General features: G+C 39.2%; 2 protein-coding genes and 1 pseudogene across 2 annotated transcripts; 2 read left to right on the top strand and 1 right to left on the bottom strand.

The window, feature by feature from the left end:
- The first annotated feature begins 287 nt into the window (after window positions 1-287).
- LOC114091252 (MKI67 FHA domain-interacting nucleolar phosphoprotein-like) lies at window positions 288-1286 on the top strand (annotated as a pseudogene).
- Window positions 1287-9164: 7878 nt separating this feature from the next.
- Window positions 9165-9770, top strand: LOC114089684 (transcription elongation factor A protein-like 3). Its single transcript, XM_027931607.1, has one exon. It carries the CDS (start codon window positions 9165-9167, stop codon window positions 9768-9770), a length of 606 nt encoding a protein of 201 aa, XP_027787408.1.
- Window positions 9771-24622: 14852 nt separating this feature from the next.
- LOC114089483 (transcription elongation factor A protein-like 4) lies at window positions 24623-25237 on the bottom strand. The gene has a single exon (XM_027931366.1). It carries the CDS (start codon window positions 25220-25222, stop codon window positions 24623-24625), a length of 600 nt encoding a protein of 199 aa, XP_027787167.1. The 5' UTR covers window positions 25223-25237.
- Between the last annotated feature and the right edge of the window lie 1278 nt (window positions 25238-26515).

The following is a 26515-nucleotide window of genomic DNA, read 5'->3' as shown; positions in this document are numbered from 1 at the left end:
ACCAAAAGAAAAAGGGAAAAAACAAATAATTGAAATTTGTGATGAAAAAGAAAATATCACCATGGACACTACTGAACTACAGAGGATAACCAGAAACTACTTTAGAAAATCTAAACTCCAAAAACTTAGAAAATCTTGAAGACATTGACAAATTTCTAGAGATACATGACCTACCAAATTAAATCAGGAGGACATAGAAATTTTAAACAGATGAATTTCAAGTAGTGAAATTGAAGACACCATGAAAAGCCTACCAACAGATTTCCGGGAGCACGCTGTGTGGAGCTATGTTGCTTAGGAGCTTTCAGCATGGCAGGTTTTCACTGTCCCCCAGACAGATTCTTTTGCTGAACCTGCAGGAAGATGTCCAGTTTCAGAAGAAGGTACAGCTGGTTCACCAATGCATAACCCAGCTTACAGCTCCTATGTATGTACTTGATGCTGGTTCGGGAAATGCAAGCCTAGAAAACAGTTGATGATTTTCTTTGTGGGGAGATAGACATCAAACAACTATTTCTTTACATTACTGCTGTGATAAGTAAAATACAGGAGAAATAAAGCAAGAAAAACTTATTCCTGGAGTAATCTTCGTTGGCCACCCACCTCAAGCACTTTACAAAACCCAAATCAAAGCATATTTCTTCCAGTTTGGCACTATTACAAGATTCAGACTGTCCAGAAATAAAAGGACCAGAAATAGCAGAGGCTATGCTTTTGTGCAGTTTAAGTCTGAAGATGTTGCCAAGATAGTTGCTGAAACAATGATTAACTACCTTTTTGGTGAAAGATTTTGGGGTAAAAATTACACGAAGAACTTTTTTAAAGAGTGGAATGTTCCATTTAATCAGACATCCAGCCATGTAGCAGTATAATCAAAATTGGACATTTATTCAAAAACTACACATGGAAGAGTGATTTAAAAGGAAAGTCAAATTGCTCAGGAAGAAATTAGCAGCAAAAGGAATTCATTATGATTTCCTTTCATTTGTTTTATCCAAAAAGATAAAAGAGACTTCAGATAAACCTACAAAGAAGAAAAATATTCCAGGCATACCAAACAAGAAGAAAGGGCTTCTTAAGGCACTGGTACCACTCCTGAGAAGTCTACAGATAACCAGGGACCCACACCACTTTGTGCACTAACATTTTTGTAGAAACAAAAATCTGAAGTGGTGGGAATGGATGATGATAAAGATGATGAAATAGTTTTCAAGCAGCCTATATCTGGTGCAGAAGAAGGAGTACAAGAGACTCCAATGCCTATGCACTCAGGGAAAAAAAGATGAATACAAACTAAAAACAAGCAGTAATTCTGAACGCATTATGTGTATTATAACTTCTGACAAAATGTGATAATTTTCTTACAGTGGCTGACTATATTTTACAAGGTACAATGAAAAGTAGCCATTGACAGAAGTGAAGGGAAAAAAACATGCTGTTTTTTGTGTTTACTAAGGGAAGAAGTGGCCTCACCAAACAGCATGTTGCCCTTGTTGAAATACAAGGGCACAACACAGTCTTCAGTGGTTGGGCTCACACTGCCTTTGTCCTGGTCTCCCCTTGTTTTCCTGTCTCCTCTTCAGTTTGCCTCTGTTAAAGGGTCAGTGTTAACTGCACACATAAGTACTGATTTGCTGGCTTTTTATCACCACTAAATAAAGACAGTAAATCCTGCTTTAAAAAAAAGCCTACCAACAAAGAAAAGCCCACGACAAGACTGATTCTCAGCTGAGTTCTACCAGACCTTTAAAGAAGAACTAACAAATCCTCCTCAATTATTCCACAAAATAGAAAAGGAAGAAACCCTTCCAAATTCATTCTATGAAGCTAGTGTCACCCCAATACCCAAACCAGACAAAGACACATCAAGGAAAAAAAACTTCAGATTAATATCCCTGGAAAACAAAGAGGCAAAAATCCTTAGTAAAATACAGGCAAATCACATTAAAAAGATATTGCCCCATGATAAGTGAGTTACATCCCAGGGATGCAAGTTTGGATTAAAAATATGGAAATAAATTAATGTAATTCACCACGTAAATAGATTAAAAAATAAGAATCCAATGCTTATTTAATAGATGGAGAAAAAGCATTTGATAGAATACAACATTCATTTATGTTCAAAACACTAGAAATCTAGGGATAGTAGGAACATAGCTCAACAGTGTAAAAACTATATATATTAAACCCAAGGCCACATCATTCTAAATGGAAAAACTGAAAGCATTCCCTCTAAAAACTGGAACAAGACAGGGATGCCCTCTTTCACCACTTTTATTCAACATAGTTCTTGAAACTCTAGCCAGAGCAATTAGGCAAAAGAAAGAAATTTAAGGTATACAAATAGGAAAAGAAGAGCTCAAACTATCAGTAGTTGCTGATGACATAATACTGTATTTTGGAGACCCAAAAACTTCCACCAGAAAAATTCTAGAAATTGTAGCAGGATATAAAATTAACACCCATAAATCAATTGTGTTTTTATACACCAATGATGAATCAGCTGAAAAAGAAATAAAGAAAACTCTTCCATTTGCAATTGCCTTTAAAAATAAAATAGTTGGGAATCAATCCAACAAAAGAGGTGAAAGATCTCTACAATGGAAACTGCAGAACACCAAAGAAAAAACTGAATAAAACCTTAGAAGATGGAAAGATCTCCCATGCTCTTAGATAGGCAGAATTAATATTGCCCAAATGTCTATACTACCAAAAGCACTATATAGATTTAATGCAATTCCTATTAAACTTCCAATGACATTATTCATAAAAATAGATAAAATAGTCATGAAATTCATTTGGAAACAAAGGAGGCTCAGAATAGCCAAAGCAATCCTTAGTGAGAAAAGTGAAGCAGGAGGCATCACAATACCAGACCCTTAAATAATTCTACAGAGCAATAGTTTTTTAAAAAAAGACATGAAGACCATTGGAATAGAAGTACAGAGACAAACCCGCATAAATACAGTTATCTCATATTAGAATAAAGGCATCAAAAACATACATCAGAGAAAAGATAGCCTCTTCAACAAATGGTGCTGGGAAAACTGTAAATCTATGTATCAGAATGAAATTTAATCCCTATCTCTTACCCTGCAAAAAAACTCATCTCAAAGTGGATCAACGACCTAGGTATTAGACCAGAAACCCTGCACCTACTTGAAGAAAATGTAGGCCAAATACTTAGAAACCAACTTTCTAAGCCAAATGGCTTAGAAACCAACTTCCTCAACAACCAAACATCAATAAATGTGAAGGTATCAAACTAAAAATCTTCTTCACAGCAAAAAACAATCAAGAGTGTGAATAGAGAGCCTACAGAATAGGAGAAAATCTTTGCCTCCTGCACCTCAGATAAAGCGTTACTTTCCAGAAAATATAAAGAACTCAAAGAGCTTGACACCAAAAACTCAAATAACACAATTAATAAATGGACAATTAATAAACAGACACTTCTTAAAAGAAGAAATATGAATGATCAACACATACATGAAAAAATGTTGAACATTTCTAGCAATTATAGAAATGAAAATTAAAACTATACTGAGATTTCACCTCACTCCAGTCAGAATGGCAACTATCTAGAATACAAGTAATAAATGTTGGAGAGAATGTAGGAAAGGGTAAACTCATAGATTGTGGGTGGGACTTAAAATTGGTGCAAACCCTCTGGATAGTGTGTGGAGAGTGGTGGCTTGGATCACCATCTCTGACTGCCTCATGGCTGCATTTGCTCTGGGAACTTCCTGTGATAATTGTTTCAGCTACAATAGTAAATTAACAGAAATGACATAAATATTTATGTGTATATCTTTCCTCTCCTATTTGATATAAGAGAAAATACTATAAAACTATAATTACCAAGCAGTATGTATGGGTTTATAATGTCTAAATATGTAATTTCTATGAAGTTAATAATACAAAGGAGGAAGGAGAGGATGGAGCTACATGTTAGACTAAACATCTTGTTTCCCATTGAATCAGTTATAATTGATACAATGTAGATTGTTTTATGATGGTAATTTTAATTCCTAGGACATCTACTAAGAAAACCTTTTTAAAATCTTGTTAAAGAAAAAAGAGAAGTAAAATGATACACAAAAAATACCTTTTAAAAAATAATATAATAGTGGGAAAACAGGGGAACAAAAATATTAGGCCATAATGAAAATCTATATACACTTAAAAGAATTGAATTTATACAAATGGTATACTCTGATCACAAAGGAATTAAATTAGTAACCAAAAACATATGGAAATCTTAGAATTATGTAGAAATTAAACAATATACTCCCATTGCATCAGAAGAAATCATTAGATAAATTAAAATGTTTTGAAAAACAGAAGCACAACATATCAAAACCTATGTGTATAGTACAGCATTACTTAGATGAATACATGTCCTTTAAATCTTAAATCAACAATCTAAGTTTCCACTTTAAAAAAAGGAACTAGCCAGGTGCAGTAGCACACACCTGTAATCCCAGTGGCTTGGGAGACTGAGGCAGGAAGATAGCAAGTTCAAAGCCAGCCCCAGCAATTTAGCAAGGCCCTAAGCAACTTGGTGAGACCTCTCTCTAAATGAAATATAAAAAATGGATTGGGTATGTGGCTCAGTTGTTAAGCACTTGAGTTCAATCCCTGGTAGCCCCCTCACCAAAAAAAAAAAAAAAAAAGAAGAAGAAAGAAGAAGGAAAGGAATGGTAAAGATTGGAGTGGAAATAAATAAAATAGAGGACAAGATATCAAGGAAACTAAAACTGGGATCTTTGAAAATATGTATCTTTAAAAACTGACAAAACTTTAGCTGCACTGATCAAAAAAGAAAGATGAATGTTGAAACTACTAAAATGAAAAAAAGACAAGAAATCAGTACTAACCCTGTAGATAAAAAAAATGTTATAGAATAATACTATGAAAAACTGCATGTCAACAAATAAGACAAGATGGTTTCAAGAATGAGACAAAAGTCACCAAAAGTGACTTAAAAGCAAACAGACACAAGTAACATCACAGAAAATGTCAGAGTATAGGACTCCAGGGCTCTGTAATGAGCAATTGGGGAGCTAGACAAAACAGTAAGAATCAACATTCTCAGAACTCTGGAGTTCAGTCAAAAAGATAAAAACTTGGCAAAGAAAGAAACTTGGCAAAAAAAGAAACTGCTTTTTAGACAGAAATTTTAAATTGCCTACCTACCATGTCCCAGATTGGCAGAGAACTTTTGATGGCAGCCCATTCTCTTGGTTTAGATTACTAATTCTAGAGGTAAGGGATCTTATAGAATTATAAGATTGTGGGTTGTGGACATCTTGGAATCTCTCTGGAGGACTAGACTGGGAGCACGTCCAGGGCTAGGGTTGGTTTGGCTTTCTGGTTGACATTTTTCCAAAAGCATTTAAAGTCTCATATAATGGCCACAGCAGTCCAGGGAAAGAGACAACACTCAGGACAGCAAATAAATATAATGAGAATCCTGATATGCGAGAGTTTGGGAAAGTATATATGTGGAGGAACAAGCTTTAAAAACAAAACTCTCACATATACTAGGGAATTATTAATACCATATACACAAATGCAAGAGTGGGCCCCCATATTCAGCAAATATCAAAGAAGACTTAGGAATTCACTTTGGGCTAACATTCAGGTTCTAAACAAACTGAAAGTAAAGCATTGCAATACGCCCCAATTCAAAGCTTATCAGCAAAGACTGGGACAGTCTTTCCTTCTCCCCCCCCACTTTTGTTGGCTCTAGGCCTTTAAAATAACTGTCCAAACAGAAGCCCACTAATAAGCTAATAAAATACTAACTCCACAGGCTGCACATAACAAAGAATGTAGAATTTACAGATATAATTTAAAAAGCTAATAAACAACAAATGATAACTCACAATAAAGATCAACAACAAAACCTAGGGAAGGGGAGAATCTGATTGCAAGACTGAACATATTATAACCAAAATATAAAAATTCCAACAAAATTTGATGAAGCATTTAAAAAATCCTACAAGTATATCAATTTACAGGGAAGAATAAGTTATTAGAAACTACACAGGAGAAAGTTTTATATATTGAACCCACTAGATAAAATTTTTTGTGGTACTGGGGATTGAACCCAGGGATGCTCTACCACTGTGCTACATTCCCAGCCCCTTAATTTTTTTTTTTTAAATTTCAGACAAGGTCTTGCTAAGTTGCTAAAGCTGGTCTCAAACTTGTGATTTTCCTGCTTCCGCCTCTGGAGTCTCTGGGATTATAGATGTGCACCATTGTGCCTAGCTTAGACAAAGTTTTTTAAAAAATATTTTTAGTTGTAGATGGACACAATTCCTTTTTTTATTTAGTTTTGTGTGGTGCTGGATATCGAACCCAGGACCTCACATATGCTAGGCAAGTGCTCTACCACTGAGCTACAATCCCAGCTCCAGACAAAGATTTTTTTAAATTTTTTATTTTGTAGTTGTAAATGCCTTTATTTGCTTATTTTTAGGTGATGCTGAGAATCGAACCCAGTGCCTCATACATGCTAGGCAAGTACTCTGCCATTGAGCCACAGCCCCAGCCCTAAACAAAGATTTTTAATCAATTGTCTTAAAAATGCTCAACAAAGCCAAAGGAAATCATTGATAAAGGATAAAATGAAATGGGAAGAATGTCTCACCAAATATAGACTATGAGCAGGGAGACAGAAATATAAAGATAGAAATAATAAGATAAATTGTTTCTGGAGCTCAATAGTACAAAGACTGAAATGAAAAACTCTCTAGAGGGATAACAACAACAGATCTGAGCAGGTAGAAAAAAAGAATCAATGACCTTGAAGATAGGCCAATTTATGTAATCCAAAGAAAAAAGAAAGAAAAAGGATGTGCAAAAATGAACCAAGCCCAAGAGACCTGTAGGACTCCACCAAGCAGGCACAGGGAAAAAAATTGCCCAGCACAATGGTGCACACCTGTATTCCTAGTGATTTGGGAGGCCGAGGCAGGAGGATTGCAAGTTCAGCAATTTAGCAAGACCTTATCAAATAAATAAATAAATACTGAAAAATACTCAATTATAATGAAAAATACAAATCTATGTTTCCATGAAGTTCAATGAACTCCAAACAGAGTAAAGAGATGAAAAAAGACACATTATAGCCATCTTTGGGTTGGGTAGTGTTTTCACAAATGTGAAATAAATAAATGGAAAAGAAAAGGGAAGAAGAGCAAGCAGGAGTCAATCATAGCAGTCTGTTACAAATCAATTGTTTGATGAAGCTTTATCTGAAGTCCATATTAAAACATATTTTAATGCCTTCATTGTTAGCTATCTGATATTCTCCAGCAATGATTAACAGTCAAATGTAGGAGGGTAAGTTTTCAGTTTAGAGAGAGGCCAGCAGAGATGGCATGAAGAGTTGGTGGAATCAGTTTGGGATACAAAGACCTTTGAGGTTCCTAAGGGACATTTAGGCAGTGATATCCAATAGACAGTTGGCAAGGTAGGACAGATTTGGGGAGGGAATGGTCTAGACATGCAGATTGGGGAATCACTGGTGTTTAGAGGGAAGCAGATGAGACTGCCAGACAGAGAATATATGTGAATTGAGGAAAGAAGAAGCCAAGAAAGAAACTCTGGGAACACTGCCATTTAGAGTGACAACTCAGTTCCCTGACATGCACCACCTCTAGGCTCTGGAGTCAGATAGAGATGATTTTTAAAGTGATTGTGGGGTTCAGGAACTGAAAGCTCTTTGCAAAGCTGGGTACCCTCTCTGATCAGCTGTCATACCTGTAAAGAGCATCTGAGAAGAAAATTATGCAAGTATGCTGTGAGATGCTCCAGGTAAAGCACCTGGGTTCAGAAAGCCACCCCCTTCTTTTGTGTGAGCCAATTCCCTTTTGCCATACCCCCTCCCCATAGTCAGTAACTCCCCCAGTACCTCTTGTATGGGGGTAGAGGGGAGGTGGGGAGGGTGCATGGCGGGGGGGAATCCAGTTAGGGTGACGCGGTGTTCATGTGACTGGCTTGGAGCCGACGTGGGCACCAGCCCCCGCGCCCGCCAACCCTGCGGTGCGGTCCTGGACCCAGCGCCCACGCAGAACCATCTCTTGAAGCTGCTGCCTTGGCTGCTGCGAGCCCGAGGAGGCGCAGGCCTGACCCGGGTCCTCGCAGGTCAGTACAAAGGCGAGAGCTGCCATAGGACCCAGGGCAGGGGTGGAGGTGCAGCAGCAGACAGAGGGCGGGGGAAGGGATAAACGAAATCCATAAGGAGAGGGGCGCGTTTCGAGGTGGCACAGCGGAAAAGGAGGACCTTGCAGAGTTCCCGTTGCCTTCTCGACCCCCACATCCCTCCATCCATTTTAGCCCAAGCCATGGTGGGGCGGGGGTGGGGGGCACTCCCGCAGTGCGGCAGTGAAACGTAGACGCATTCTGGGGATAACCCCCTCTTACACTCTGCGCCTACGAAAACAAATTGAATGACCTGGCCGAAAGCGGGGATGGGTTGGGCAGGTCGCCTCTGGGGAGGGGGACACGCAGACTCAAAAGTAGTTTGGAAAGCATCCTGGTTTGGTGCCCAAGGCCTGAAAAGAAATGGCGGCTGGGGTGCGGGAGAGGGTAGTAGAGGAGAAGATTGAGTGAGGAGGGCCTGGATTCAGGATAGGGACCCGAGTCCTGGTCATTTCTGAGCGCCCCGCCCCGGCCCTGCGTCCTATCTGCAGGTCTGCGCATCTGTTCCCAGAGCTCTGGGAGGCCTGTAAAAGAGGAGCAACCCGCCCAGGATCTCTGCAGGTCAGTAGGGGGTGGGAGGAGGGAGCATGAACAGGGACCCAGAAGGGGTGAGAGTGCAGAGGACACGGCCCCAGGCAGACTGTGGTGCCCCACCACCCGCCCCCACCGCATGGATTGCACGCACCTCGCCACGCTGAAGCGGCATGGAGAAGGTGACGGACCTGCCAGGGAATGGTTGGCTCGCTGTGGGGGGAGGAGTGTGGGGTAAGGGACCTGCAGAGGCACACTCGGAGGGCCGGACCAGCTTAGGGGAACCCTCTTAAGGGCGAGATGCAATATTCTGTGGGCCTGCGTTACACCCCCAGACCTTCAGTCTCCCATGTCTCCTTTTTGTCTCCTCTTCTCTGCATCCCTACCCCCATGACAGAAGGAGAGGAAATCTCGACATGGAAAAACCCTACCGCAAAAATGAAGGAAAACTGGAAAACCAGGAAAAGCCAGAAGACGAAGTAGAGCCTGAAGATGAAGGAAAATCAGATGAAGAAGAAAAGCCAGACGAGGAGGGGAAGCCAGCAAGGGAGGGAAAGCTAGAGGATGAGGGAGAGCCAGAGGAGAAGGGACAATCGAAAGATGGGGGCAAGGCAGAAAAGCAGGGCAAGTCGGAAGGTCAGAGCAAGTCACCAGGGGAGGGCAAGCCAGAATCCCAGGCAAAGCCAGCCAGTGAGCCGCGGGCCGCCGAAAAGCGCCCCGCTGAAGATTATGTGCCCCGGAAAGCCAAAAGAAAAACGGACAGGGGCACCGACGATTCCCCCAAGGACTCTCAGGAGGACTTACAGGACAGGCATTTGAGCAGTGAGGAGATGATGAGAGAATGTGCAGATGTGTCAAGGGCTCAGGAAGAGCTAAGGAAAAAACAACAGAAAATGGGTAGTTTTCACTGGATGCAAAGAGATGCTCAGGATGCCTTCAACCCAAGGGGCCAGCGGGGTGTCAGGGGAGTGAGGGGCGGAGGTAGGGGCCAAAGGGGCTTACACGATATTCCCTACCTTTAATGCCTTTGGTCATGGATTCAGACTTCTCTGATGAGATTGCCAGCCCTGCTTTCCCTGGTAGATACTTGCCAGGTCCTGTGCTTTAACCTTAAGCTGATATTTTGCTTTAGGTGTCACTCTTGTTACCAGCAGCTTTTTGATCTAACTACAGTGCTCTGTCTTTTGGTACAGAATTTTCACCCCATGTGCATGGAAAAGATGTTCATGGTACATTGTAAAATAATAAACAGTTTGCAGAACCACAGGTACAGTATCAGCAAACTTTTGTAAAACTGTAAATATGTTGACATAATTCATTTGAACACACAGAAAACTCTGAAAGTGTGTACACTAAAAAGGAGATAATGGTTATTCCTACATAGTAAACAAGAATAGGTCTTGCCTATTCTATATAATGAGTTTGACTACCTGATGGTTAGGTGCCCCCATTCCTTCCTGGTATACCCTCTGTGGGTCTTCCATAGGTGTTATCAAGTCAGTGGACACTGGTGTCCCTTCTCCTGGATCCTCTACCATCCTATGGCTCCTCCATGTTTGACTAGTTTTTTGATTGTTGTTCACTGATCTCTGCTTTTTCTTAAAGGATATGGATTATGTTTGCCATCATCATAACATTAAAATACTAAAACCAGAAAACAATACATGATAAGCAATTAACTGTTGGTTAAGCCTGTGATATCATTGAAGACAGTTAAAATTCCATGTCAATATAAAATAAGTAAAATTCACATTACCTTTGGGATTCATAGCTGGAGACATCTGCCTGGCACTTAAATTCATTTCTATGAGGGTCAGTTTTGTCATCTATGAGCTAGGGAGATCTTATTTATTCCCAAGGCAAGTCCAGGCAGCAGATATAGATGCTGCTCTCTCCTGGGTTCTGCTGTGTCTGCTGGACACTCTTCCCTTTATCCTAAGCTTGGCACCCTTTAATGATAGAGGCTTTAAGATGTCAACTTATTTGGAGTCACTGCTGAGCCAATGTTCACCACCCTTGACCACTATAGTGAAGTGGATAAAGCCTTCTCCTGACTTTGGAGTTACCACCATCAATTGTTTGTATTATCACCCTAGTGCTACTTTGGACCTAATTAATATCCTTGGTTTCTTTTTTTAGCCAAATGATCATTTGTGTACACTTTGTTGATTTGTTTGTGAGATATAAATATTCTCACTAAATTCAGATATTGCAGGCTAGGTCAGAAACAATATCTATGTTTTGTTCTCATAGGTTAATAATATCTTGCCTGCAGATTCTCTTTCCTAGGTTGAGATCACTTACAGGAGTTTCTCATTGGGTCCCACCTTTAGAAGTTCAGTAGAACCATTAACACATTTTGAGTGTTAAATTTTTAGTAGTAAACTTAATGACTTATGCACCAGCTTCATCAGCATCACTTGAGAGATAACCTGAAATAGAATAGTAATTTCAGGCCCTATCTCAGACCTACCAAGTTAAAATCTTCATTTTTACAAGATCCTAAGGTGATTCTTTTGCACACTGAACTTGGAGAAACACCTCCTGAAGGGAAACTATTCTCAGATTCCATACTCCAACTTCACATGAAATCATGTGCCTGAAGGGATAAATATACACATTACACAATATACACATCACAGATTGTTAAATGGACCATCTTCACTAAACCACACTTTTCCTTTCTCCATGCAAAATAGATCTTGAAAAAAATTCAGTGGGTCAAAACCTACAACTTTTCTAATGAAATAGGATATAATAGAAACAAATAGGAAATATCAAATTGCATTGTAGGTAGTTAAGGTGAATATAATTTTGTGAAATTTGTGTTTTATATGTATATGCATGTGGGTATGATAAGTTGTGATGAACAGTTTATTTCTCACTGTAGATTGTGGTAAAAAATGAGAAATATTGGCATTATACTCTTTGAATCTTAGGGCATAGCCTGTCTATTTCATACTCATATTCCTAATGCCCAGCATAATTAAATGACAAATATTAGGCACTTAGTAAAATTGGAAATAATAATGACTAAGTCAGGAATCATGAATTCTTCTCCTTTTAGCCCCTATCTACCTAAATAACCTTGGATAAAGAAATTAAGTTGTTTAGTCAGGGTTTGTTTACAGTCTCCCAAAGATTGGGAAGTCATGAGCTTCACAAGCTGAACAGTGCTATTGTAGTTTACAGTCCAAGCTGACATTATTAAAGAATACATAATCTGCAGCACCAAGGAGAGCTCCTGTTCTGTAGTGGATGGGACTTCTCAACCCCAGGAACATAGACTCTGCAAAGTGAAACTAACCAACTGTGGGATTTGTGCTGTAAAAAGACCCAGTGGGGGATTCTGTACATGCCACAGGAACATAGCTTCACAAAAGGGTGAAAGCATGCTTGCCATCATGGGAGGCCAGGAAGTTGGGAAGATGCCCTGGAGGAGCAGCAGTTGAGCACATACCTGAAGATGATCTTTTTCCACTTAATTTATGGAAATTCAGGCTTTTGATTTTAGAGGCAACATATATCATATTACTTTTGTGCTTGGACTATGCACAATTTCTAGTTTTGAGTGGTAATCAGAGGGGAAAAAAAATCTACAGTATCTACAGTAGGTCCAGGCTATATAGTGCAAGCTTCTCTCACACATCAGTCCCATGACCCTGGAAATCCAATTGTATTGTGTGTGTGTGTTAGACACAGAGGATCCATGAAGTCTTAGAAAGCCCCAGTAGTAGAATTAAACTACACAGTCTTACAGTTTTAGAGCAAAACCATAGCTCTTGGCTTGCTACTAAAACCTAGCACAGACTTAACACTTGATTGTGCAATATTAATTTTCTGCACAAATGAGTCACACATTGTGAACTTGTTTCTGTTTACTCTCCTAAATAATAAAGTGTGTTGTGTGTACCAATTTTCCAGCATTAGTTGAAAATGGCTTTAAAAGTAGGCCTGAGTAAGTCAAGAAGGTACAGGTAAATGAAATGTGCAGTTGGACCAGACTCCTTTGATGTATACTTCTGCTATTTCTGCTCTTTCTCAACCTATGTTCTATAGTGTAGATCTGGAATGTCCTCTATAAGCCAATTGTTAAAGGCTTGTTCCCCAGAGTGGTGCATTTTGGAGGTGATTGAACCTTTAAGAAATGGGGCCTAGTGAGAGGTCTTCCAGTATGTGCCCTTGAAGGGGCTATTGGGACACTAACCCCTTCCTGTCCCTCTTTCTCTCCCATACTCAGTCATGAGATGGATGTGTCTCCTCTGCCACTTGCTCCCATCATGACACATAGTGTTGAAACAGGCTCACAGCAACAGGGTCAGCTGAAAATAAAATAAAGCCTCCAAAACCATGAACCAAAACAAAATTTCCCTCTTTATAAGTTGATTTATTGTAGGTATCTGTTACAGTAGCAGAAACTGAATAAAATACTATGTACATCATGTATGCCCTCATGGGGAGTTCATCATCCTCATGACCACTTAGAAAAAGAGAGACAAACAATGGCTTCATTTATAGATGTATTTTGGCGGTATGTTGCAAGTGAATAGTGCTGAACTATATTGCAACTCAGAGATAATACAAAGAAATGAATGGAAAAAGACATGCTACCAATGAGTAAAATTTTGTGTGGTTCATATGAGTGTCAATTTTTTAATAAAATCTATCACCGTTGGGGGTTTGGATCTATTTTGCCTCATTGGCAATGAATAAAAGATTGAATGATCAGGGACTTGGAGAGATTTACGTTAGAAAATTAATGATGAGATAGCTTTGGGTATAGGTTTATAGATCAGCCACTCATGAAGGGCACACATAGAAAATATATTTATGTTTCAGTCCATCCCATTTATTGATTCTTAGTTTTAATTCTTGAGCTATCAGAGTCTTATTAAGGAAGTTGGGGCTTAATCCCACATGATGAAGATTAGGGCCTATTTTTTCTTCTAATAGATGCAGAGTCTCTGGTTTAATTCCTAGGTCCCTGATCCATTTTGAGTTGAGTTTTGTGCATGGTGAGAGATAGAGGTTTAATTTCATTTTGTTGCATATGGATTTCCAGTTTCCCCAGCACCATTTGTTGAAGAGGCTATCTTTTCTCCAATGCATGCTTTTGGCGCCTTTGTCTAATATAAGATAATTGTAATTTTGTGGGTTAGTCTCTGTGTCAATAAATGGGATGGACTCAAACTAAAAAGTTTCTTTTCAGTAAAAGAAACAATCTGTGAGGTGAATAGAGAGTATACACCTTGGGAGCAACTTTTTACCCCTCATACATCAGATAGCGCACTAGGGTATATAAAGAACTCAAAAAGCTAAGCACCAAAAATAACAAATAACCCAATCAATAAATGGGCCAAGGACATGAACAGACACTTCTCAGAAGATGATGTACAATCAATCAACAAATATATGAAAAAATGTTCATCATCTGTAGCAATTAGAGAAATGCAAATCAAAACTACTCTAAGATATCATCTCACTCAAGTCAGAATGGCATCTATTATGAAGACAAACAACAATAAGTGTTGGCGAGGGGGTAGAGCACAAATTTTCATATCTGTGTATATAAAGTATGTTCACACCAATTCGTGTCTTCATACATTACTTTGGATAATGATGTCCATCATATTCCACCATCATTGTTAACCCCCGCCCCCTCCCTTCTCCTCCCACTCCTCTGCCCTATCTAGAGTTCATATATTCCTCCCATGCTCCTCCTCCCTACCCCACTATGAGTCAGACTCCTTATATCAGAGAAAACAGTGATGTGTGGGGAAAAAGTACATTCATACACTGCTGGTGGGTCTGCAAATTGGTGCAGCTAATATGGAAAGCAGTATGGAGATTTCTTGGAAAACTGGGAATGGAACCACCATTTGACCCAGCTATTCCTCTCCTCAGTCTATACCCAAGGACTTAAAAACAGCATACTACAGGGACACAGCCACATCAATGTTTATAGCAGTACAATTTGCAATAGCTAAACTGTGTAACCAACCTAAATGCTGTTCAGTAGATGAATGGATTAAAAATGTGGCATATGTACACAATGGAATATTACTCAGGAATAAAAGAGAATAAAATCATGGCATTTGCAGGTAAATGGATGCAGTTGGAGAAGATAATGCTAAGTGAAGTTAGCCAATCCCCCCAAAACAAATGCCAAATGTTTTCTCTGATATAAGGAGTCTGACTCATAGTGGGGTAGGGAGGGGAAGCATGGGAGGATTAGATGAACTCCAGATAGGGTAGAAGGGTGGGAGGAGAAGGGAGGGGGCAGAGGATTAGCAATGATGGTGGAATGTGATGGACATCATTATCCAAAGTACGTGTATAAAGAATTGGTGTGAACATACTTTATATACACAGATATGAAAATTTGTGCTCTATATGTGTAATAAGAATTGCAATGCATTCCATTGTCATGTATTTTAAAAAATAAAATCAATTTAAAAACAAATGTAAATTTAACTGCATACTTGTCAATGACTAATGAGTCAAAGAAGAAATTCAAATAGAAAATAGAAAAAAAAATCTTGAGACAAAGACACATGAAAATACAGTATACCAAAATGGAGGGTATAGAATAAAAAACAAAGCTTATAGTGATACATGCCTACATTAAAAATGAAAAAAAAAGATCTCAAATAAAGAACCTAACTTTACATATCAAAGAATTAAAAGAACAAACCGACCACAAAGTTAGCAGAAGGAAGGATATAATAAAGCTTAGAGCAGAAATAAGTGAAATAAAAAAATAACAGAAAACATAAATGATACTGAATTTTTTAAGATCACCAAAATTCATGAACTTTAACCAGACTAAAAAAAGATTTAATAAAATCATAAATGAAAGAGGAGCTACTGCAAATACAGTTTTTAAAAATATTTATTTATTTTTGGTTGTAGTTTGACACAATACCTTCATTCTATTTATTTATTTATTTTTATGTGGTGCTGAGGATTGAACCCAGGGCCTCGCATGCGCTAGGTGAGTGCTCTACCACTGAGCCACAACCCCAGCCCCAACAAGTACAGTTTTTTAAAAGAATACAATAAAGTTAAAGTGTTTTACTGTATTCGAAGTGTAAGACATAGTATTTTGACAAAAGTATATCTGGCTTAATGATTCCTACACTTGACCTAAAACAGAAAGTAGAACTACAAGTTTTTCTTAAATATCTATTTTGTGGCCTTCATTTGTGTCTCTGACCAGCAAGAAAATATAACTCTTTGAAATATAGCTCTTTAAAATAAAAAAAAAGGCTCCAGAGGAAAAAAAAAGAAAAGATATTTATGTTTCATAAGGCTTTCATTTACTATTGCATAACAAATTACACTTAGAAGCTTAATAAAACACTCATTCATTAGCTCAAAAGTTTATAGGTCAGAGGTCTGGCCCAGCATGATCCTATTCTCTGCTTAAGGTCTCGCAAGGTTGAAATAAAGATGTCAATCTAACTCATCTGGAGGCTTTGTGGGGAAAATCTGCTTCCAAGATCATTCAGCTTGTTCTCCTAAGTCAGTTCCTTGCAGATATAGGCCTGTGGTCCCCATTATTTTTTGGCTGTTAACCAGGCTGTTTTTAGCAACTAATGGTCATTTGCGTTCCTAACCCTGTAGCCCTTCCAATCTTTGCTGTGTAAAGGTACATTTAATCTCATTCTTCTAATCTCTGACTTATCTTTCTCTGATCTTAGATCTGTATTTTAAGGGATAATATAATTTGGTCAGGCTCACCCAGATAATCTTCCAGTTAAGGACAAACTGATTTGACACTCTAATTACATCTACAAAAGTTCTTCACAGCAACACATATATTATTATTTGATTAACTGAAGAAGGTATTTATATATTGTGTGGTGGTAATTTACAGAGCTATTTTAGAATTCTTCTTGCCATTGTCTGCTTTCTGGTTCCCTAAATTCATGAATTTCTTAGCAAAACACACTTAGCTCCTCTGAAGATTTCCTTTAATCCCATCACATTAACAGCATCAACTCAAAAGTCAAAATATCACCATCTTAAATCATCTAAATCAGTGTTGATGAGGATCTTGGGCATAATCCATTAAGAAAAATTTCTGAAGACATCTCTCCCCCATGCCTGTGGATCTGTGAAACTAAGGAGATAAATTCTCCGTCTGCAAAACTCCCCATATGTGGTAATTAGATGTAGCACACCAGTTCCAGACAAAAGTATGTGAAATGGAAGATAAAAAGAGGCCACTGGCTCAAAAATGTTTCCTTACTAGTTTTTAAGGTCTGGGGATAATCCCCTGTGGCTATCAGCTTTAACTTCTGTGCTCTTGCCTCTGTCCTCTCAGCTCTGTAGTCTAAGCTCTTAGATCTGTCTTTGAGTAACCCTTCCTTTTTCACTGAAGGCAGCACATGTTCCCAGCTGAGTAGTTTTATCACACTAGGAGAATTTGGGGGAGTCTGATGGCCTCATTTTATTGTATATCCTATTTCATTTCAAACTGGTAGTGTTTCTGCTGAATATTAAGAATTTATAAAAGAATCTTAAGAATCCTATATAAATGCCACTGAATTTTACTCCATTGGAGAAAATCTACAATCAAATATTTTTGACATCATCTTTCTTTATATTAGGTAGCTGGGTGTGGCTGCTCTTAGTTCCTAAAGCCCATGCACATTCTTTATTGCATGGTGCCCTCCATCTTCAAGCTAGTAGTGTCACATTGAATCCTTCTGCTTTGAATCGCTATTTCTCACTCACTGAGTTCAACATTCTCTAAACTTCCTAGAAGCCATATAATTTTGTTGAGAGAATGTGAAAGTTATATTTTTAATTTCTTGAAAATGACCTTTATGTGACAGAGTACTTGGATTTTGTCTTTTTGAGGTTTCAGCAAAAGTTTGTACCAGATATACCTTCTCCCACAATGCCATATTTTGGGAAGAAATCTCTTAATTTTAGTGTATTTTGCCATTTGGATAATAATATGGAATTTTCCCAAGTCATTATGTCCTTGCTGCTTTTTGTTTAACAGATAATCCCTCAAATGATCATTCCTATCACGTTTTATAACAAATAGCAAGAAACCTCAAAACATTTCTTGGAAATATCAGCTAAATGTCCACGTCTATCACAAGTTCTACTTTACACATAACTGTGGGAAACAATTTCTCTAATCTTCATGCCACTTAATATACAGATCTCCCTTCCTCCAGTTTCTAGTAGCATATTCCACACAACCTACTGTTGCCTCACTAGCAGAGTTGTTAAGCTTTTTATTTTTACTTTATACTCAGATCAAGTAATCATGCTTTTCAAAATTCTCCCAGCATCTATTCACTGACCGTTTCCCAATTTACTGTCACATTTTAGGTATTTGGTATTTTCAGTACCAAAATATGTATTAGTACCCCATTATTGTATAACAAATTACTTAAAATTTAGCAGCCTATACATCCACTTATTATTTTAACAGTTCTATAAGTCAGAACTTTTGCACAAGTTGGCTGGATTCCCTACTTACAATCTTATAAGGTTGAAATAAGGTGTCAGCTGAAATTAGTTTCTATCTGGAGGGTAGGAGGGGTATGCTATCAAGTTCATTCTTTTTGGCAGAATTCATTCCTTATTCTGTAGGTCTGAGGCCCCCAGCTGGGATAGAGGCAACTTGCCCTGATTTAATTTGTGACTTATCTTATTTAAAGCTGGGTTTAAGTCATGTAAGCATAGATATAGCCTAAGATATAACCTTTCCTGGTTCCAACTGAAATTCAAAGATGTATATTGGAACCCCTCCTTTAGAACCTCAACTTCAATTTCTGTTTCACAGAAACAGAATGATGATGGCTAAAAACACTAATATCCTCAACTTTCCTACCAGCAAATGCCTCATGACTAAAGTTGTGTCAAGGGTAGCATTCACCTCTGTGGGCTGCTTTTAGATTGCATTTATAGAAGTCTTCACTTCCTTGATATCTTTCCAATGATTTTCAGCATAATTTTTGTTTTGTTCAGCTTTTCTAATAATCTATCATGGGAGGGTTTGCTCTGATACAAGCTAATCTATCACTGATAGAATCCTAACTTCTATTGTCTTACTAATTATTAAGAATTTCTTCCATAAACAATGCCTTTTGGTGATCATTTAAGTTAGCAAGACATATCTTGACATTTTGCTCACTTTGTGAGCAGTCCATGTACATACTTCTCCAGATTTCATTCTCATCAGTTTCCCAATTTTGCACTCCAAGTCACTGGAAATCTAGTTAGCCAATTTGCTAGTCCAATTGCTCTTGAATTTGAATAATATCTTTTTGCATCCCATGTGATCAAGATATATGTTATTCTTCGGAGATGAGATGCCCCCCAAAAGCTGATAGGTTATCCAATGCAGCAATATTCAGAGGTGAAATTATGAGATTATGAGAGCTATAACAATCAGTGAATCAATGATGGATTAGTAATTTGAAAGGACTACTGTATTGGGTGGTAACTGTAGGCAGGTAGGTCATGGCTGGAGGAAATAGATCACTGGAGGGATTATATTTTGTCCCTGGCTCCTTGTGCTCTCTCTCTCTCTGCTTCCTGGCTGTCATGGGCTGAGTAGCTTTTCTCCACCATGCCTTTCCACCATTATGTTCTGCATCACTTCCTACAAAATTGTGATACCCCAATAAACTTTTCCTCCTCTAAGTTGTTCTTGTCATATATTTTAGTCACAGTGATGAAAATTTGATTAGCACAGTATGTCATCTAAATTTCTTCCCATTAGGAGAATTTACCTTTGTTCTACTCTTTCAGTTCCAATCTCTACTCTCTTCTTCAGTCATAAGGAATGTTCCATTAGGCCATAAATATGAATTGATAGTTCAGCAACAGGAAAAGCTACCTTGAGAGTCTGAACATCCTGCTTGTGCCATTTTCTTGTGCCTTGTACTCATCCTTAGGTTCATTTATTTATCTATAATTTCAATTTTAAACAGAATTCTTCTGTATACATCTCTTCTGTGATTTGCTGGATCTGCTCCTGATAAGCAATTTAGGATGCATTAGTTATCTGGAATTCCATAGTCAGATATTTGGTTGCTTCTATCATACAGGGGCTACTTTTCAAAAAGAGAACAATTGTTGCCTTAGTCAGTCATTTCCAAAAGCTCTTTAATATGATCATGGGTTATGATACAGTTTGGGGTATCCAGAGATTACCATCAATTCAAAAACTTTAGTAATCACTCTTACAATGTCTTGGTATCTCTCTTGTCTTAGTGCACAGTCAACCTGGAAAGTATTTGCAGGTCCACTGGGGAAATTTTGATGAAAGATTCATAGTGTACCAGTGGCTATAGAGGGCTTGCCTTCTCATTTGTTAGGAATGAAGTAGAGAAACACCACTACAACAACTTGAGTTAGGGTTTCTAACATACCTACTTTCTTTTCTGCCTAAATATGTCAGGCAGCATCTGACAGGTTGTCCAATTATCTCACTTTAGGAATGCTCTTATTACTATCATGACAGATCCCTGTAGGTCAAAAATCCTCTCATTAGCATTTTATTACTGTGGCTTATTTTGGTGTTGCACTCACTTTGCCTTAGCTAATTAAGCCTTGTTACCTCTCTTCCACCACTCTGGGATCCAATAATTCACATTAAGATTAGGTAGTAAAATTTTACTGCAGCATTCTCCACCATCACCTTCAACTCATAAAGACACACAGAAATCTTTAAGGATGCTGACAACCCTCTCACCAATGCATTTCACAATGGCTTAGAGTGTGCCTGCACAAATGCCCCTATCCCATACATAAGGGTTCCATTCCATCCCTACTACTGTTCTTAATTTATTGTAAAAACCATAGCAGATGGAGCATTTCATTGTCAATAGAACTGCAACACTACAAGGACCTGGGCTTGGTCTTCAGCTGTGCCTGCCCTAAGACAAAAGACTCTCTCAAACCTGCCATGAAAGCTTTCTGGTGCTCTACATGTGTTCTTAACCTCCAATGTTCTCATTTCCCTATGCATACTCTATATGAACACATACTCCCACATGTTTTTGATAATTATTTCATCTCCATGAAGTAGGCCTGAAAGACAAATGAAGAGAACTACTAAATATATAGAGCCTATGGAGAAAGCCACCTCCTAGGAACCTTAGATAAAGGACTCTGCTAGCATGTGCTGACACCTTCAGGGAACAAGTTGGAAGAAAAATTTCCTGACCACATTCTCCATTACAGGATTAAAGAGATCAAAAGAGCCATCTGATGTGGTCCATGTAAGCCATTCTTCCTTGGATCACAGAGCAGGGTAGAGAAGAATGGAGATTGAACCGGGATGGGAAGATGGGGAAATATGCAGCAAATTAGTGACGGTCATGGGGAAAAGTGCCTGCACTGGAAAAGAGCACCTCTATTTAGCTTTATATACATTGTGAGGAGAAAGGGAAAAAAACATTATTCTTCAAGGTTATCTGGGGCAGAATTGAGATTTGCTTGAATTTTTCTATTAAAATAAGAAATGCACATGGATATTGACCCATGGTAAAAGCATAGAGCATGCTGAATTAAGCATATTGTCTTATAATCATGAATTTGAGGAGTTTTGAGTGATTTGTATCAGCTCATCAGTTTTATTAATTTCAGTCAGATTATTTGTTTCTGATCTAGATGGACCTTTCTTCCAAGGATTCTGCTGTTGGGGCTGGCGATGCAGCAAGAATATGCCTACATGTATGAATTGCCAAGATCATTGTAATGTCATGTGTAGCTAATAAAAAAATAAAATTAAAAAAAAGAATATGCCTACATAAGCAGCAGTGTACCAGAGACCCTCTTTTGTGCTCTCTGGTTCCATGTACACATCAGTGTTTCTGGACCCAAAATATATACATCTTTTCAGAGCTCTTATAGAGAGGGAAGATGATTGGAGGTCATACCTAGCCATTCTAGATCCCTTGCTATGAAATTTTGGCTATGGTGTATATCCATGCTACTTCTATGTTACATTCTTTTTTCTTCAATAAACTTTAGATTTGCAAACATTGCCATTTGTGGTCCTATGAGTCTCCCATAGTAATAAAACTGGTTAGCTACCCTAGTTTTCAGGGCATCTGAAGCAGAAAATACAACATACTACAAGGTGCCTTGCTTATGCCTTTATTTATAGGCATAATTTTCTCTAAAGACACTTGCAGGTTCTGTTCAGTAGATATAGTAATTGTTGCCTGTTGGATTCTTACTCCCAAAATTTGTTTTATACTTTAGAAAGGTCTTCCCTCCCTCACCATCCAAAAATAAGAGAGACACTATAATTCTTTTTTCTGCTTACTTTATGGTTTGCACTGAATGTGACTGAAATCATAATGAATATATAAATCAATGCCCTTTTAGTGTGAATTAGAATCACTTAGGATGCCTGATAAAAACAGAGATTCCAGAGATTTATTCACTGGAACTTAGGAGTGGGTCAAATAGTTGACATTTTCTTTTGGTGATTTTGATAGGTGTCAAGCTAACGCACCTTAAAATGCATTAGTAATGGCTGGTGATGTATCTCAGGGATAGAATGATTTTCTAGTGTGTGTGTGAGGCCCTGGGTACAACCCCAGGACTAATGCATTAATCAAATGAGATAGGGTTAAATTTGTGGTACAAGCCATTTTCCATAGTGTTCCTTTTGGAACTGCAAGTAAACACTGCTAAAGAAGACTCCACAATTATTTATGTAGATAGGGAATTATGTGGGACAAAAACTCTTGATTCAGCTACTATTATTTCTAAATTCATTAAGAACTGTGCTAGGCACTAGGGGTACCAGGATAAAGGTCAGATTGTGCTTTGAAAAGCAGAATCCAATGTTTTCCAATTTTTTAAAACTCCAGCCCACAGCCAGAAATAAATTATTCACAATTCAGGTACACACATGTACATGTATACATAACTGAAACACAAATTTCACAAAAATATATGCACTTTATCTACCTGAAATATAGTCTGATATTTACTATCTGGCTCTGATTTTATTATATACCATTTAATTAAACATATTGCAAGTCTTCACTGAATTTAAGATATACTAATCAATGTAGGGGGATGAAACTGCAGTTTGACAACACAGGTCTACTTAATAATCTGTGATGTATGTATTATATAATGCATATATTTATCTTCCTAGAAACCTATTTCATGAGGTAAGAGTGGGGTGGCTGAGGAGAGTCTCCTTATAAGCCAGTGTTTGTTTTTTTGGGGGAGATATTGGTGATTGAACTCCACCACTGAGCCACATCCCCAGCCCTACTTTGTATTTTATTTAGAGTCAGGTCTCACTGAGTTGCTTAGCACCTCACTTTTGCTGAGGCTGAGCTTTGAACTCACAATCTTCTTTGCCTTAGCTTTCTGAGCTGTTGGGATTGTAGGCATGCACCACTGCACCTGGCATAAAGCCAGTGTTTCTCAAACTTCAATATGCACAGAAATCACCTCAGGGTATTGTTAAAATGAAGATTTTGATTCAGTATGTTTGGTGTAGGGACCTGAGATTCTGTATTTTCTAACTTTCTCTCAGATGATGTTGATGCAGCTCATCCACAGATCACTTTTTGTGTAGCAATGCTCTAATATTCACAAATGTATTAAACTGGTAAGGCAGTACCTACCAAGAGTTACCTAGGACAAAATTTCTTCTAAGGATGACAAAAAATTGGACAAGTCACTGACATATGAGAATAGCAAGTGTGTTATTCAAAATTTACCCCAGTCTCTCACATCTGAATCTGGTAGAGAGACTGCTGCATGCAAAAATGCTATCAACCAACCGAGAAAGAATTATTTTACTAAAAATATGAAATCCATCAGGGGCCAAAGTTATCATTGAGATGCTACTAAATTTGGTAAGTAAAACTCAAAAGTGAGGAAAAGGGTATTATCCATATTTCTATAGATGTCATGGCTTGGAATAGAGTTGACTTGGTTTACTGGAGATTCCAGAGAAATCAATTGGGCTTTGTCTTGATGCCTGCCCATCAGCAACACTGGGATCCTTTGGAGGTTGCAAGATTTATGAGAAGGGGCACAGTGCCTAGCAGACATGGTATTACATAGGGGAGGATAATACCTACCTTTCAACTTCCTGAATGTAACCCCAGGTACAGGTGAGATGTACCCCAGTCTTTCTCCAAGTGTCTAAAGGAGTCTTGGTTCTGCTAGTACTGGGGATAAAGTAGAAGGCAATCTAACACATTTCACACACTTTGTACTTCAGGTAATATACTCAGCAGTTATGGAATGCAAGTATTATCCCCATTTGACAGATAAGAGAACAGTCCCTTACGAGTAAGGGGTTTGTAATAACCATAGATTCCTCCAAATATGAGTCCCAGAGGTAATGGGAGTTTTACCTACAATTTTAGTTTTGACAACAAGAATTTTAAGTGTTTCCACAGCCTTTATAAGCTTATTGAACAATTTTTCCATTGTTATTTATGTACTGTTTTCTAATTTTTAAATATCTTATCACTTTGTGTGAGATAAGAAATCTGTTTTCTTTAGGAAAAAAATAAACAGACAAGTTGAAAGGAAACAAGGAAAGAAAATCACCCACAGCCCACAACTCAGAAAAACAATTTTTAACCTTTTAGGGATCAAAACTTTCTATCTTCCCTGTGCATACATACACTACACTTTCCTTTTACAAAAACAAACAGATTCTGTAGATGATACTGTAAACTCCTTTATTTTTCCAAAATCACAACAACTTTGCAATACACATGGGGAAAATTCCCTACATAAACACAAAATGAGTGCTACAATAGTGTCAAAAGAACTTCTGGTAACAGAAGAGACACTTAATGTATTAGCTTAAAACACAAGACCTGGCAATTGCCTGCCAGGAGCACTACACATAGGGAATGTCTTCAAGGTCTCTCCGTGGGGCTCTACAGCCACCCCTGAATTCCCTTGGGCCCCTTGGGTAGAAGGGGTCCTCTAAATTTCTTTGCATCCACAAAAGCCTCCCTAATTTCTGTCTGCTTTTTCTCATGTCATCCTTCACCTTAGCCATACTGTCAAATTCTCTTATCATATCCTCATTGCTGAAATTCATATCATGTATGGACTCTTTATACTCCTTGAGGTAATGAGCCAGCCCCTTGTCAGTTTTTCTTTTGGCTTTCCTGGGTATGTCATCTTCAGCCAGGCGCTTTTCTGCAGCCCTTGTTTCACTTTCTGGCTTTCCTGAGCACTCTGGCTTTTCCTCACTTTCCACCTTTCCCTCTCTCTCTGGCTTTCCTTCCTCTTTTGCTGTTCTCTTACTCTCTGGCTTTTCCTTATCCTTCAGCATTTCCTGATGTGCAGTCTTTTCCTCATTTTCTAACATTTCCTTGTCTTTCAGAGTACAGGCTCCTTCTGGCTTTTCCTCATCCTGTGGCTGTTCTTCATTTTCCTTCTTTCCTTGGTTGGAAGGTGTTCCTCTGTTTTCACTGTAGAGTTCTTCCATGTCACGATTTCCTCTCCTTTTCCTGTCCTGGGAATGGGGGAAGAGAAGAGAAGACTAAGAAGAGACATGGGAAACTGAATGGGGGTGTAACACAGGTCCACAGGGTATTGCATCTTGCCCTTGTGAGAGTTCCTCTTAGCTTGCCCAGCCCTCCAAGTGTGCCTCTGCAAGCCCCTTACCACACATTCCTACCCCTACAGCAAGCATTCCCGGGACTGTGCCCTCCGCACTCTTACCCCTTCTGGGTCCCTGTCCGTGCTGCACACCCCGCCTCACTGACCTGCAGGGATCCTGGGCGGGTTGCTCCTCTTTTACAGGCCTCCCAGAGCTCTGGGAACAGATGCGCAGACCTGCAGACAGGATACGGGGCGGAGCAGGGCGCTCAGGACTGACAGGGACTGGGGTCCGTTTTTTAAATCCAGGCCCTCCTCACTCAACCTTCTCCTCTACTTCAAGTCGCCATTTCTTTTCAGGTCTTGGGCATCAAACCAGGATACTTTGCACAGTATGTTTGGGTCTGCACGTCCCCCTACCCGAAGGCAACCTGCCTCACCCCTTCCCCGCTTTTGCCCAGGTTATGCAGTTCCATTTCATAGGTGCAGAGTATGAGAAGGGGGTTATTTCCAGAAGGCGTCTACGTTTCACTGTCGCATTGCAGGGTTGCCCCCCACCGCATGACTTGCTCTAAAATGGATGGAGGAATGGGGCGGAGGTTCGAGAAGGCACCTGGACTTCTGCAAGGCCCTTCAGTCCCTGCCGCTCCGGGTCCCCCTCCTCACTGATCTCGCTGATCCCTTCCCCCGCCCCCAGCCAACTGCAGAAGGATCCTGCTGCCACCCACCTCCACCCCTGCCCAGGGTCTGATGACAGCCCCTGCCTTCGTACTGACCTTCAAAGACCCAGGACAGACCTGCGTGTGTCCTCTAGCTCACGGAAGCCTTCTAAGGATCACCCGCCACCCAGAAGAGAGTTCTGTACGGGTGCAGGGATCCAACTGCAGGGCGCGCGATCAGGCAGGCGCAAAGGCTAATGCCTAGGTTGGGCCCCAGCTGGTCACGTGAAAGCTGCGTCACTTGAGTTTACCCGCGGCTCCCCCCAATACTATGCCAAAGCACCTCACCCCCCCACAAATCCTAGAGACTTTGAAGCTGCTGAAGAGGTGTGTGTGTGTGTGTGTGTGTGTGTGTGTGTGTGTGAGAGAGAGAGAGAGAGAGAGAGAGAGAGAGAGAGAGAGAGAGAAAGGAGGAGGAGTTGAAAACCGGACCCCAGGTGCATTACCTGGTTCACCTAACA

Source organism: Marmota flaviventris, chromosome X, assembly GCF_047511675.1.
Source record: "Marmota flaviventris isolate mMarFla1 chromosome X, mMarFla1.hap1, whole genome shotgun sequence".
Lineage (NCBI taxonomy): Eukaryota > Metazoa > Chordata > Mammalia > Rodentia > Sciuridae > Marmota > Marmota flaviventris.
The sequence above is the reverse complement of the archived record's forward strand: the minus strand, read 5'-3'. Positions and strand labels throughout refer to the sequence as shown.